Source organism: Muntiacus reevesi, chromosome 7 (assembly GCF_963930625.1).
Source record: "Muntiacus reevesi chromosome 7, mMunRee1.1, whole genome shotgun sequence".
NCBI lineage: Eukaryota > Metazoa > Chordata > Mammalia > Artiodactyla > Cervidae > Muntiacus > Muntiacus reevesi.
In genome coordinates, this window is record NC_089255.1 from 6778730 (window position 1) to 6795361 (window position 16632).

The 16632-nt window shown below is 38.8% G+C and overlaps 1 protein-coding gene across 1 annotated transcript in view; it reads right to left on the minus strand.

The window, feature by feature from the left end:
- The window catches only part of ANKRD31 (ankyrin repeat domain 31), a 121441-nt gene that overhangs the window by 4092 nt on the left and 100717 nt on the right, over positions 1 to 16632 (minus strand). Inside the window, 2 exon segments of the mRNA XM_065941561.1 lie at positions 7894 to 7984; positions 16157 to 16297. Of these exon segments, the coding sequence (XP_065797633.1) occupies positions 7894 to 7984; positions 16157 to 16297 (232 nt within the window).

Sequence of the window (16632 nt, forward strand, 5' to 3'; positions counted from 1 at the left end):
CCTTCCTTTTTTGAAGCTGAACCAACCTTTTCTCCGTATCCACATATGAAAGCATATCTGAAAGCATCAATGCCAGTATGTAATGTTTTAAAAACTCCTCACTGTTTCCTTTCATAAAAAATAAAACATATATGCAGTATACTATATGTACATAAAATGAGTAAAAATATATTGTGAGATGTATTATCAGTCTTCTGAAAAATAATAACAACCTGTTACTAATAGTAGCTGAGGACACAGTTACAGAATCAAGAGTCTCTTCCGTGGGTCCTGGTCTGGGCTCACTCTGCAAGTCTCCTGGCATCAGGGCTTTTAGAGCTGAGTTCTTAGGTGATTTACTGTTGTCTATACTTTAAATTTGGCCTGCAGGTATGGTTTTCCTGAAACCCTCTCCCTATTCCACCTCCCCTCCTACCCAGGTAACTAATGGTAACAACCCAAGGTATATTACAGCCTTCTATAGCTTGTTTCTGTGCTCTGAGAGTACAGCACACATTTGTCCATCAATTTTCAATACTTTAATCTTTGCACAACCATGGGAGACAAGAAAGGGAAAGAATCCAAGTAGCTGGGAAACTGGGATTGAGATTTTTAAAATTTAATAATTAATTTACAGTATTCAACATACTCATTGGTACTTAATAAGTTGCACAAAACACAGGCACTTAAATAGAAAAGAAATCTCGCCTCACCAGTGCAGTCTATACACTTACTACAAGCCTTACTATTCCCATCAAGCTCTGTACCAGTTTGGAAGGATGGGAACAAATAAAGCATGAAGGACATACTTAAAAGACGTGCTTCCAAATTGGAAGCTCCCAGACACTGGAGTTTTGCTTCCACTCTAACCCGGACAGTCATGTTGGAGGTGGTAGCTGAGAGGGAATGAAGCAACAAGATTCAGATATTGCATGTAAAATGCTTAGATATAATACACTTTATAGGAAATGATTTTACTTTGGGTCTATTAGTAATTGTTACTGTGCCACGGAAAGATCTTAGAAAAACGAAGCTGTTGTGATCTGTAGTGATGTGAACTTACGGGTAGGATGCTGTAACACCCGGAGCAAACACACACATGGAGTCTTAAGCAGTCTGACATGATCTACTATTCATTTTTCCCAGCCTTCACTGTGGGGAGGATTAATATGTGGACTAGTACTCAGACATTCTGTTCTGCTTAAGGGGCCAGACAACTCCTGGTCCTGAAGCCTCCAAGAAACAAAGAGGAATAGGAGGATTTAAAAAGTTCTATCACGGAAAGAATTTTTGTGAGTGAGGAAAGGAGAAATTAGAATCCCGAGAAACACTAACTTAATCCATTATTTGGTCAAGAAATTATTGTCTTCTTTGCAATGATAACCAAGGACATCTATTTGTAGCTTTGTGACAAAAAATTTATTCCATCAGCACTGTGAAAACTACCGAATCACCCCACTGGCAAGTAGGAGCCCTTCTCCCTTTAATTTTCACTTTTAGTTCAGGTATATTCCCTAGACAAAGTCAGTGCCCTCTAAGACCAGTAAATAAAATTTCTGAACAACAGCACATTTAGCCAGCCAGTACAGCCAAGAAGAAAGCCATTCAATTGGGTCTTTGGCTTATCTTGACCCTAATATCCAACAGGAAAGGCACAGCTAAGGAGACATGCTGCTCATGGACAGGGTAGGGAGAAATAAATCTCCTTCAAGTAGTACCACTCCATATTAGCTACTCTGCACAAGTCTGCTTAAACTGAATTGCTAGATTCACTAGTGGACAAAGGAATGGGGTCATGCAACCATTCATGTTATCTGGTTGCTGAAACGGGCACTTCAAAAATGACAAACTAGTTAGTTTAAAAATAATTTTAACTTTTACTGTTCTTTTTCCTGTTTTTTTTTTTAATTCTCTTGATATGTCAAAACCAAAAAATAATCAGATTCATTATTTTAACTGATAGTTCACTTCTGACACACCCCTAACCCATTTTACTTCTCTTGCTCTCAAGTTTCATTATCTGTAAAACAGGCACAAGACGAGATGATGTATTAAAACTTCACTTCTAACTTTAAAATTATTGAGCTGAGACTTCCAGAACTTGTGCTTACAAATGAAGCATTCTACACTTCATTAAGATTATGGAATGAAACATCACTTACTCTAGTTAAAAATGAAAATGAATATACTTATGTATACATTCTCATTCGGAATCAGAAATATAATCCAATCAAAGGCAAATGATTAAGAATAATCTTAATAGACTGTAAAATAATTTTAATAGACTGTAAAAATACATCTGCTCTAGTTATGATGGGGAAAAATTCTATTATGGCTATTTAAACGCAAAGTTCAATGCCTTCTGATAAATGAAGGATCCTAAAGGATACATATGGTGATAGAGTATTATATGATTGGATATCTAAAACTAAATTAACAATTTGGCATATATTTACACTGAAGGGCTTCCCTGGTGGCTCAGCTGGTAAAGAATCCTCTTGCAATTCGGGAGACCTGGGTTGGGACAACATCCTGGAAGAGGGACCGGCTACCCACTCCAGGATTCTGGCCTGGAGAATTCCATGGGCTGTACAGTCCATGGGATCGCAAAGAGTCGGACATGACTGAGCGACTTTCACTACACTGATAAGATCAAAAACCATCTGTGAAAACTGGACTGGAATCAAGAAACAGACTTGATCATAATATTTAGAAATTTAAAACTATTTGGGCCTTCATTGTTCAGGGGAAAACTGAAATTAATAGGCAATTCCTTAAGCTGAACTGGGTTTGAGAGACTTGATAGTACATGTAAGGTGTTTGGGTTTTCTGTGTATCTGTCGTACAGATGAGAACCCTGGAGGTCACATACTGAAAAGAAGCTCCTAACTACCCTAATGTATGTAAAATAATCTGGCAGGGGGACGGCACATGGCAAGTACTCAACAGATCATTTGTTTTCTTCTCTTTCTTCCTCTATCAGTAGATATAAACTACAAGGGTGAAAAAAAAATGACCTGTTAAAATAGTGAAAAAGAATCAAGAGTTTAAATAGAAGCTGAAGTAAACACCCGCTGCTCTGTTATCAGGCACCCGTCTTCCTTGGGTGTTTAAGTTTAACCACATAAAACAGAAGCACCTGTGAGTGTTTTGTCTTCTATTACATATTCTTTTACAGAGAAATGAAGCACAATAACGGCACTAAAATGAATAAAATTCTTTCTTTAAAGTCATGCATTTACAACAAATTACACATACGTCAGACTTTTCAAAACAAAACAGTCTAGTTTTTACAACAGAAAAATTGTGTTTTATTTCTGAATGAACAAGTGATGTTAGATCCTCATAAAAAAAATTATAAATTATATAATCAGTGTGCATTAAATGATAGCTTGGGAAAAGAAAAGACCTCAGGAGACACCTTTTTGTTTTGTTTTGCTTAGATAAATACACTCAGCTTCAGGTGTTTTGAGTGTCTTGGTACTATGGTGACAGGGGACATAAACATATAAAATTGACTTTCCAGGTAAATGATGAAATGTGATTTATATTAACATAATGTTTTTTTAGAGAACTTTATGAAAAGTATATCAATATGTTTACAGACAGTATTCACAAATGATGTAGAAGTTTTGGGAATGTTCATTTTTTCCTATTCCAATATATACTGAAATACCAATGAAGAGTCCCTCAGTAACACTAAAGGGAACTACAGCCAAGTACACAGTGGAGAGAGAGGCTTGGGAGGAAGCTGTGAAATTTTAAGGGAAAATGCACCACAGACTCACTCCATTTTAAAGCTTAAAAGGACTTTAGAGATAAACACTTCAGGGATTCAATCAACATTTCATCAACAGAATTTCACTTTTAAAGGTTAGCTTTGGTATGTTTAAAATCTTTCATTAGGCTTAACATATACCCTCAAATGTGTTAATGTACCACATTTTAACACCCTGTAGTTTATCAATACGTTGCCTTGTGTTGCCAAGTTAACTAGTTTTCATGTAGAACTCAAAAAAATAAAAAGCTCTTCCATTATCTCTGACTTACTGAAAGTCATATTATCGCTTATCTTCATGACTCAGGATTTTCTTGATACCATGAATCCAAAATGGTATGTATTACAAAAGTAAACTGGATGAGGGGTAAAGAGAAATAGTTCTCTTAAATTTCTGGAAGAGAAAATGTGAAGGGCCATCATTTCTTTTTTTTTTTTTGCAGTAAACTGATTTATAATGTATTAGTTTCTAATGTACAGCAAAGTGATTCAGTTACACATTATATGTTTCTCATTATTGTTTATTAAAAGACACCAACTATAGTTCTCTGCGCTATATAGTAGGACCTTGTTGTTTATCTACGTTCAGCAGTTCGTATCTCCTAATCCCAAACGCCTCATTTACCCCTCTCCCACCACCCCTTTCCCCTTTGGTAATTGTAGGTTTGCTTCCTATGTCTGTTAGTCTGTTTCTGTTTCATAAATAAGTTCATCTGTGTCATATTTTAGATTCTACATACAAGTGGTATCATGTGGTATATGTCTTTCTCTGTTTAACTTACTTCAGTTAGTATGATAATCTCTAGGTTCATTCATATTGCTGCAAATGGCATTATTTCATTATTTTTCATGGCTAAGTAGTATTTCATTGTGCATATATATACCATTCCTTCTTTATTAAAAAAAAAACAATGTATTTATTTAACTGCATCAGGTCTTAGTTGCGGCATGAGGGTTTAGGTGCCCTGCGCCATGTGGGATCTTAGTTCCCCAGCCAGGGATCAAATCCACACCACATGCATTGCAGGACGGATTCTTAGCCACTGGACCACCAGGGAAGTCCCCCACTGCATCTCCTGCATCTACTCGGCTGCCAGGAGACACGGAGGTTGCTCCCATGTCTTGGCTATTGTACACAGTGCTGCTGAGAACATAGGGGTGTCTGTATCTTTTTGCACTATAGTTTTGTCCAGATGTATGCCTTGGAGTAGGGTTGCTGGGTCATGTAGCAGCTCTACTTTTGATTTTTAAAGGAGCCTCCACACTGTTTTCCATAGTGGCTGCACCAATTTACATTTCCACCAACAGTGTAGGAGGGTTCCCTTTTCTTCACACTCTCCCCAAGATTTATTTGTAAACCTTTTAATGACGGCCACCTCTAACAATGAGGTGGTACCTCATTGTAGTTTTGGTTTGCATTTCTCTAACAATAAGCAATGATGAGTATCTTTTCATGTTCCTAATGGTCATCTGTATATCTCTGGAGAAATAAGACAGCAACCTTGCTTGTAATAAGGTTAGAGACTTTACATTTTTCTGACTTGCCAGGACTTTTGACTTCTTTTAGGTACCACAAAACCAGGTGCAAAAGAATCCTAAATCAAGCAATGTTTAAATAAAACTTCAACAGTAGCCTACAGACCTGTTTTATAGATTCCTAGGTCCAGATCAAGGTAGCAAGATGCTAGTTGGCATACTGGTGCCTCCACAGTTCTCAAATTAGTACTAACATCTGAAATTTCTAAAGGAAAGAAAATTCAGGATTTCTGGAGAGAAATTAGTAACAAGAAACTGTTTATACTGCCGGCAACAGAAGCAGAATCCATTTTTCAAATTTCATGCTTACTTAGCAGGTGATCTATGAGCCCTCTGAGAAGAGGTGTATGGCTGGGGTTGGAACTATGTGCCTGGAACTAGAAAACCTGAGGAGCAGACAACCTTTCTAATATGAGGAAGAACGTGTATTTCTGCTTTGACTCTTAAGGATAAAACTAGGAGAAAGGTTTGCTTGATCTTCCTTCCAAGAAGTGTGTGTGTGTGAGTGACAGAGAGAGACAGAAAAAGGGAGAGGGGAAGGGACAGCGAATGTGAGTACGCAAGCCCTGGGGCAGGTATGCTTTGGAATCAAAGTGAAGGGCCGAATATAAAGAATTTCCAAATTATTACCTGCATAAGAAATCAGATACTACTAGTCATTCAGAGTCAGCAGTTAGGCTGGCTGCCTAAGAATCACTTCTAAAAACCCTGGGTTCCAGGCTCATCTCCAAGATTAGGCAGAACTGCAGTCAGGGTGAGGAACCAAAGGCCATGAATCAAAACTCCTTCCACTTCCTTAAACCCTTTAACTTCTTCACAACTGTTTTATGAGTTTCCCCGAAATGATGAGAAACATTTTTGAGGCTATCCCTAGAAAACTGGAGAAAATGCATCTTATTCTGAAGCCAGTTTTTGAGATAAAGGGCTATGTGTCAAGTTAGGAAAGTGTTGAATTATTGGATTTGTTGTAAGGGAACGAGTAACCCTGGGAAGCCCCTGGTTAGGGGCCTGGTGACAGTAATCCTGTTTGATTTTTGTCTCTGGTTATTACAGAATTATCATTTCTCTTTTGTACCTCTTTTCCTCATATATTGCTCCCAACTGGTCTAAGACAGGGACGCTGGGGAATAAGGAGGGGACGCTGCAGTAGAGGAGGGTAACATAGCATTACTTAGGTCCACTTTTCAGAAATGTGTGCTGTCCTTTCCCACAACTCTGCAATCAACTGCTGACTGAAGACTACATTTTCTTCAGTTTTCTGAAGGTTTATTCCAGCAAATGAAGTGTATCAGTTTACACCAGTAAGCAAAGCTTTTTTCTAGTATCTAGTGTTTATTTTTAGAAAATACGGGAAACTAACCAAATGATGCCTGCAAAGAAGGGGAAAATATCATTTTCCCTTTTGTACTAAGTTACTTCAGTCATGTCCGACTCTTTGTGATCCTATGGACCATAGCCCGCCAGGCTTCTCTGTCCATGGGATTTCCCAGGCAAGAATGTTTGAGTAGGTTACCATTTCCTCCTCCAGGGGATCTTGCCAACTCAGGGATGGAACCGGCGATTCTTACGTCTCCTGCAGTGGCAGCCAAGTCTTTTACCACCAGCACTACTTGGGAAGCTATTTCCCTTTTATGACACTTAAAAAAAAAAATCTACCTTACCAATATTTATTTATAGCTTGAGTTTTTACATGAAGTCGCATTATTGAGGACTTGGCTGTCTTGTGATGAATTTTTCATATGTATTCTCTGCCATACTATTGTTAAAATGAACTGCTGCTACTGTGAGATGGGTTTTAACTGACCCATTATAGGTTTCTTTCAAACGGCACTACTTTAGGGACACTCAAGCCTTTGCTTTTATTGTTTGGGCCTTGTGGATAATGTACAGACTTAAAAACAAATCCTATTGCTGATATGTCCGTTTCTTTCCCTGCACTTTGTTATATCTGGGGTGTAGTCAAACTTATCTGATTTAACATGCATTTTTAAAAAATGCTATGACTATTAAATACCTTGTTTACATACAGGTGAAATAAATTTATTCCAACCAAAAAAATCTACCTAAAATAAGCACATCATAGATTCACAGAGAAAAGAGCTGTGAGGAAAGGGTTATTCTTCTAGAAATTCAGTTAAATGGAGTTTAAATGGAGTGCTGTGAATAAGCAGAAAATAATTTTTGGTGGGAATGTGGGAAAACTGGAACCTTTGTACACTGCTGGTAGGAATGTAAATGATTCAGTTGTTATGGAAAACATATGGCTGTTTCTCAAAAAAGTAAATATATAATATATATTAGTAATATAGCAATTTACTCCTTGGTATATATCCAAAAGAACTGAAGACAGGCACATACAAATATATGTATATACCTGTTAATAGTAACACTATGTCCAATAGCCAGAAAGTGGAACCCCAAATGCCAATCAAAGAATGAATAAATAAACTAAATGCCACTGAACTGTTCACTTTAAAATGCTTATCTGAACGTTAGGTGAATTTAACCTGAATGAAAAAAAAAAAGACAAGTGAAAGTCTTATCAGTGGATTAGGGTGTGTTTTTCCACAACTAAGAAATAGGTTTTGGTCTGCACATACCTGGAAGGCAAGGTTGATGTTGTTGAGGATCTGGAGGCACGGGTAACTCCTCAGAAACATACTTTAAAAGTTCCTTCCCCTGGTATGTTATCTGCACATAAGTACACACAGAATTTCAAAATCATACAAAATCACAAGAAGCAAATGCACCTATCTCTTGCAAATTGTAACTCCAGTACAGTACTGATTGTTGTATATTATTTATTGGCAAACTATAACCCAAAGCCAAATGTGGGCTGCCATCTTTTCTGTAACTAAAGTTTTACTTAACATCTATGGCTATTTTTATGCTACAAAAGGATCAAGTAGTTTTGACAGAAATCATATGCTCACAAAGCCTTAAATATTTATTATCTGGCTCTTCATGGGGAAAATTGTTGATCTCAGATGTATATCATTAATTCTCTCATACATGCACTTACTCAACAAATATTAATTCAGTACCTGCTACTTTACAACTTAAAAACTTAAGTGTTGCATTAATAAAATTAAGCCATAAAAGTAAAATGGTACTTTTCAAGAAATCAGACATGCAACTGACTAGATTAACAGCATTTCAGGTCTAAACATCAAAGTCCCCCCACTTCCTGCCCCGCACCCCCCCCCACCCCGCCCACCTTGGTTTGCTTGTGAACTTAGCTATTGTTTATCAGCCCCAAAGTTCAGAGCTTAGAAATACATACACAAAGATGGGCTGGACTGAGGCAGACTGGCAAACACCTGCCAGAAATGTTTGAGTCCAAGAGTCTTTGCTTTCTCCAGACTGAGTTCTAAAGCAGTCTGATAACACAATCCCAGAAGCTAGGTTCACTATGGTTAACCCAGCAAGTCTTGACTTAAACACCCCTTCCTCCAGGGTGCTCACCCAGAGATGCTCAAGTAATGCCTTCCTACAGGACCCCATAACCTCTGCACTTGTATTTCTGTCAAGCACTAAACCCACTTAAATGAAGTTATGTATTAATGTGTCTGTCTTCACTAAAGATTTGTATCATACTAAGTTTTATTTTCTAGCACTTCACACAGTGCCTGACAATATAGGGAGAAAGCTTTGAAGTCCCAGATCTTAATCAGGATTCTTAAATTCTTTGAGTACCTCCAGATTTTTAAGTTGTGGGGAATAAAAGGGATAATACTTATGAGAAATATACCTCTGGCATACTGTCAAGCACACCCTCAGTGCTCAATAAGTGCTTGTTACTGAAGGGAGCATGGGCGGCCTAAGGAATATGGAATGGTTAGGCAGATTTATAGCTCAATCCTATGATCAAACAAAGCCTCATATGTTAATGGAACAGACCTGGCCTACTCAGCATGCTAAACCCTCCTTACTTGCAATGGAAGAAGAAGCGGTGAGGCCACTAACTGCCATCTGTCATTTCTCCAAATAATAAACAGTTGAAAACAATGGATTTTGACCATTTATCCAAAAAAAGAACAATATACCTTCAAAGTGCACATGAAATCACATCACGCGTCTTTTCTAACCACAACATTGACTAGAAATCAACTACTAAAAAAAAAAGAACTGCAAAACACACAATCACGTGGAAGCTAAACAACATGCTACTAACCAACCAATGATTAACTGAAGAAATGAAAGAAGAAATAAAAAAATACCTAGAGACAAGAGAAAATAAAATCACAGTGATCCAAAATCTATGGGATACAGCAAAAGCATTTCTAAGAGGGAAGTTTATAGTGATACAAGCTTACCTCAGGAAAAAGAAAAAACTCAAACAACCTAGCCTTACACCTAAAGGAACTAGAGACGGAAGAACAAAAGAACCTATCAAAGAGATTAGAGCAGAAATAAATAGAGACTGAAAAAAAACAGAAAAGATCAACAAAACTAAAACCCGGTTCTTTGAAAAGATAAGCAAAATTGATAAACCTTTAGTCAGACTCATAAAGAAAACCAGGGAGAGGGCCCAAGTCAGTCAAATTAGAAATGAAAGAGAAGTTATCACCAACACCACAGAAATACCAAGATTCTTAAGAGACTCCTACAAACAACTACGTGCCAATAAAATGTATAGTCTAGAAGAAATGGACAAAGTCTTACAAATGTACAATCTCCCCAAACTGAACTGGGAGTAAATAGAAAATCTGAATAGACCAATTACCAGTGATGAGATAGAATCAGTAATTTAAAATTCCCAACAGGGGCACTTTCCCGGTCGTCCAGTGGCTAGGACTCCATGCTCCCAGTGCAGGGGGCCCGGATGTGATCCCAGGTCGGGGAACTAGATCCCACACACCACGAGTAAGGTGCTGTGTGCCACAATTAAGACCCGACATGGGAAAATAAAGAAAGAAACATTTTTAAAAAACCCACAAAACTCCCAACAAGTATTTCCCTGGTGGTCCAGTGGTCAAAGCTTCATGCTCCCAACGCAGGGGGCCCGTGTTAATATCGCTAGCTTGGGAACTAGATCCCACATGCCACAACTAAGAATTCACAGGCCACAACTGAAGACCCCACATGCAGCAGCTACAGGGCGGAGATTCTGCGATCCGACGCAGGATCTCAGTCTTGGCGCAGCCAAACATGTCAGTATTAAAACAACAGACAGACAAACTCCCAACAAACAGAAGTACAGAACCAGAGAACTTCACAGGTGAATCCTACCAAACATTTAGAGAACAGTGAACACCTATCCTTCTCCAACTATTCCAAAAACCTGCAGAGGGAGAAACACTTTCGAACTCATTCTAGAAGGCCAGCATTATCCTGATACCAAAACCAGACAGGATATCACAAAAAAAGTCCCATAAATTACAGGCCAGTACCACTGATTAGCACAGATACATAGATCCTGAACGAAACATTAGCAAATAGAATCCAATAACATATTAAGAGGATCATAAATCATGATCAAGTGGGATTTATCCTAGAGTTGCAAGGATTTTTCAATGTCTGCAAATTGATCAGTGTGATACACCACATTAACAAACTGAAGAATAAAAATTATAGTCATCTCAATAGATAAGACAAAGCTTTTGACAAAATTCAGTATCTGTTTATGATTAAAAAAAAAATACTCCAGAAAGGGGGGAAACAGAGAATATGCCTCAACATAACAAAGGCCATATATGACAAACCCATTCTTAATATTATAGCCACAGTGAAAAGCTGAAAGCATTCCCTCTAAGATCACAAACAAGACAAGGATGACCATTCTTGCCACTTTTATTCACATAGTATTGGAATTTCTAGTCACAATAATCAGGCAAGAAAAAGAAATAAAGGGCCTCCCAATTGTAAAGATATAAGTAAAACTGTCACTGTTTGCAGAAGACATGATACTATACATAGAAAACACTAAAAACACCACCAGAAAACTATCAGAGCTCATCAGTGAATTCAGAAAAATTTCTGGATACAAAATTAATATATAAAAACCTGTTATATTTCTGTATGTTAACAGTGAACTATCAGAAAGAGCTAAGGTAATAATCCTGTTTACCACTGCATCAAAAAGAATAAAATACCTAGGAATAAATCTACCTAAGGAGGCAAGAGTCCTGTACTTGAGAAACTGTAAGACATTGATTGAAAAGACACTGAAAATGACACAAATAAATGGAAAGATATACTTGTTCTTGGGCTGGAAGAATTAATATTGTTAAAATACCACATTAGCCAAGGCAGTCTACAGATTTAATGCAATCCCTATCAAAATACCAATGGCACTGAACTAGAATAAATAGTTTTAAAATTTGTATGGGAACACAAAAAACCTGAATAGCTACAACAGTCTTGAGAAAGAATAGAGCTCAGGGAATCATACTCTCTGACTTCAGATGGTACTACAAAGCTGCTTGAACAGGCACAGAAACAGACTCACACACCAACAGAACAGAACAGAGAGCCCAGAAGCACACCATGCACTGCAGCCAGCCAGTCTACGACAAGGAGACAAGAGCACACAAGGATGGAGAGACAGCCTCTTTACTACGTGGCGCTGGGAACACTGGGCAGCAACATGTAAAAAATGAAACGAGAACATTTCTCACACCATGTACAAAAAGTACACTCTAAATGAATTATAGACCTAAATTTTATGGTTTTATGGAAATCATAAAATTCCCAGAAGAAAACACAGGCAGAACATTCTTTGACATAAATTAGAGCAATACTGTTTTGGATCTGTTTCCTAAGGCAAAGGAAACAAAAAATAAATGGTGCCTAATTAAACTTAAAAGCTTTTATACAGCAAAGGAAACCACTGACAAAAATGAAAACTTACTGAAGAGGAGAAAATACTTGCAAATGATATACCCATAAGGGGTTAAAATACAAAATGTATAAACAGCTCTTACAACTCAGTATCAAAAAACACCTTGGTCAAAAAATGGGCAGGAGACCTGAATAGAAAATATCCCAAAAAAAGACATACAGATGGCCAACAGACACATGAAAAGATGCTCAACACTGCTAACCATAAGAAAAATGCAAATCAAAGCCACAATGAGGTATCACCTCACACCTGTCAGAATGGGCATCATCAAAAAGAACACAAATAACAAACGTTGCCAAGGCTGTGGAGAAAGGGGAACTTTTCTACACTGTTGGTGGGAACAAAAACTGGTGTAAGCCATTATACAGAGTGAAGTAGGCCAGAAAGATGAAGACCAATACAGTATACTAACACATATGGAATTTAGAAAGATGGTAATGATAACTCTATATGCAAACAGAAAAAGAGACACAGATGTACAGAACAGACTTTTGGACTCTGTGGGAGAAGGTGAGGGTGGGATGTTTCGAGAGAACAACATCGAAACATGTATATTATCAAGGGTGAAACAGATCACCAGCCCAGGTGGGATGCATGAGACAAGTGCTCAGGGTTGGTGCACTGGGAAGACCCAGAGGGATGGGATGGAGAGGGAGGCAGGAGGGGGGATCTGGATGGGGAACACATATAAATCCACGGCTGATTCATGTCAAGGTATGGCAAAAACCACTACAATATTGTAAAGTAATTAGCCTCCAACTAATAAAAATAAATGTAAAAAAAATTAAAAAGCAAAAAAAAAAGAAGAAAGAAAAGAAAACTGGTGTAAGCACAATGGAAAATATTACAGAGGTTTCTCAAAAACTTAAAAGTACCATATGCTCCAGCAATTCTGCTCTGCTCCTAGGTATACATCCAAAAACAAAAACATTAATTCAAAAAATGTGAACGTGCACTTCAATGATCAAGGAAGCATTGTTTACAGTTGCCAATATATAGAAACAACCTAAGTGCTCATCGGGGCTTCCCTGGTAGATCAGTTGGTAAAGAATCCACCTGCAATGCAGGAGACCCTGATTTGATTTCTGGGTTGGGAAGATCCACTGGAGAAGGGATAGGCTCCCCACTCCAGTATTCTGGCCTTGAGAATCCATGGACTGTATAGTTCATGGGGTTGTAAAGAGTCGGACATGACTGGGCAACGTTCACTTCCACTTTAAGTGTCCATCAAGAAATGAATAGATAAAGAAGATTGGTGTAAATGTACTACTCAGCCATAAAAACAATGAAATCTTGCCATTTGCAACAACATGGATGGACCTGGAGGGTTTATGGTATGTGAAATAATAAAACACAGAAAAAGACAAATACTCTGTTACTAATTACATGGGGAATCAAAAAATAAAATAAATGAATATAACGAAATAGAAACAGACATAGATAAAGAGAACAGACTAGGGGCAGCCAGCAGGGAGAGGGAAGAACGGAGGGGCAAGATAGGGGTGGGAGACTAAGAGGTACAGGAGACCACATGTGAAATAAACAAGCTCTGAGGATACATTCTGCAGCACAGGGAATAGAGCGAATATTTCACAATAAACTTTAATTAAGTATAACCTATAAAAACAGTGAATCATTATGTTGTACTGCTGAAACTGACTATACCTCAAAAATAATACAGTTTATCTGCAAGTATATAAAAAGAAGAAAGACTGGGTTTCGTTCACATTATTGCCCTGATGATATCCAACACACGCTATGCCCTCATCAACGTGTAGGCTCAGTATGTTTTCACCTATATCTCAAAATTTAAGGTATATTTTTAATCAGTTAGTGGTGGGTAAAATTTTACCTTAGTAGACTTAGGAGTCCTGAGTAAGCCCCAGACATATCACTAGGGATAATTCACGCATTCAAAGAACACAGCTTTAAGTAAGTCCATTGAGTTAAAAACCTACTTTCCATAAGGCAGGAGTGAGTTAATGGACAGCGATAAGGATGAATAGGCCTGAGACTGAACCGGCACTAGGTCCCTTCAGGAGACGGCAGCAACGAGAGGAGCGCGAGGCACCTGGTGGGATAAGCGTGAACACTCCCTTGGCAAAGTTGCTCATCAAACCTGGCTGCATGGGCAGATCTAAGTCACTGCTGGGGCTCGTGGCTCTGCTGTTCTGTCGACGTGGATGAAGATGTAGGACGAGACCTAGTTTTCTGGCATTTCTCACCTGACAACCTGGCTCTACATCCCCACACCACCTAGTCAGTGAAAATGTTCACATTTACCAAGATAGCAAAAACCTGTTCTCATCAAGAAGTGACTGTGAATTCAGGAGTTACCCCAAGACAAGAAGAGGTAAAGGTTACTGTGGTAAATTTTAAAGGAGGCGTTAAAAAAAATTGTAAACAAACTCAATTTCTCAGCCTGTGTTATTTACGAGAAGTACATGTGTGCCCTATAGTAATCTTTGAAACTATTTCCATTTCTGGGATAATTTAAAAACTAAGCTTGGTTAGATAATCCATATGAATACCTCACATCCAAGAACTGCCCTAATGCTAGTGTCCACATTTGTATTTGGCTTCGCCATCACACAGATCTGAAACAGTATGACTCTAATTGACATGGCTAATCAAAGAAGACTAGAGGCAATGTGATATGTAAATGAGGCACGTGAGTTCAGAGTGAGGGCCAAATGATATCACAGCCAGATATGCAAAACCAGAAACTTGACGGTAACTCCAACAGAGATAAAGAGCGGGAAGACTGAGTCATCGCTAGGCATAGGCACGTCAAATTCCAAAGAACCTCCGCTACAGCAACTAGGGCCACATTCGCTCTGAATCTGAGCACAGATTCAGTTTCAGCAAAACAGTGTCATCTATCATAGCTTTAAGAAGCTTTGTGATAAAAAGGGATTTCCATGGGTAAAATGTTAATTACTAACATGCAAATATAATTTATGAAACCATGGAAAGGATTAAGCAGGTTGAATTGAAAGCAGGTGACTCCAGTGGTCAGAAGAAGAAAAATGACAGGAAAAGAGGAAGACAGAGAGACTATAAAGTAGAGAAAATTTAAAATGTGCTCATGTAAAGTGAAGGAACTGAAAACTGTTCTGGAAACACCTGCAGCAGAGGTCCGGGAGGCCAGAGTTCATAGGTTAGGGACAAAAACTGAGACAGAAGCCAGCAACGAGGGTGTGCAGAGCTGAGCTGGACAAGAAGGGGAGAGGAAAGCTACCCACGCTGCCGGCGCACTGAGGCTTACTACAATGGCCAGCGGGGGCTGAAGGTATCTGCAAGTCCATCGATAGTGATGGGGACTGTCTGATGAGTCACGGTTTCCTGGGTAAAACGTTGCAACACGGTTCCCTGAAATGGTGCCATGGACATCTGGAGGTGGCTGAGGACTTCAAGGGTGTTAGTCACCAATATCTTCATATAAGTCGTTAAACTGGGCTTATAAATCAGAAGACAGAGCTGGAGGGGGAGACTACTAAGTCTGGAAGTCTAAATAAAAATTCAGAAATTTTTCCTTCTGGGAGGCTAGCAATTCGTGGGTAAGACTGTTCAACATGTGGGTCTCAGGCTTCCTGATCATAACTTTCACCTTTGGGGGAAGATTCTGCTTTATCGTATCAGAATACTAGTAACACATTATTAACTAAATTATCCATATATCAGTGGTCCTGCATACTCTACGTGAGCCACAAGGACCTGATATCACTGTGGGGGTGGGTGGCAGGAATGAGAGGAAGATCGGGGCATTCAGTTTTCCGAGACGAGGTAAGGAGTGAGGAAGGAGAGGCTCGGTCAGTGTGCGACCCTTCTGTGGGGAGTCCTGGCAAATGGGGACTGTGGCAGAGCTCATGGCGTGCTGCAACAGGGACGCACGGGCACAGAACTAGTCTGGAGAATTGTCAGCGTCCTTTTTAATAAAGGAAATAGTTTATCATCAAAAAATATGATGTTATCTCCAACTGAATATGAAGTTAAAGACTAACTTAGCAATGACCCACCTTACTCCAAGCGTAATTCCAGGTCACATAACTGTCACCTCCTAGAAGATCCTTGAGCCAGGTGACTGGATTTTGATAAATCTGACCATTTTCTACCTTAATTTTGCCACTCAATAAAACACTGGCTCTGTGGGTAGCCTCCTGAAAGTGAAAAAATAAGACAAAAATTAGGATTAAAAAAAATACTTGAACTTCTGCTTCTGTCCCATGACAAAAGTAAATGGGGACCAGAATTATGTTAACACCTGACAAAACAAAAAAAGAGACAAGCTAAATATATGAAATAATGTTTCCAAGATACCAAACATCAGGGGGAAAGTATAGTGGTACTAAGAACTGAGAAACTAATGAGGTGAGTCCTACAACTGTCCCAGCTCACTGCCCTGAGAGAGCTTCCAGGTCTTCATACAGGGACAGGAAATCCAGACGAAAGCGCAGGGCCCAGGGAGGCACGACGGCTAGACTTGCAGGGACAG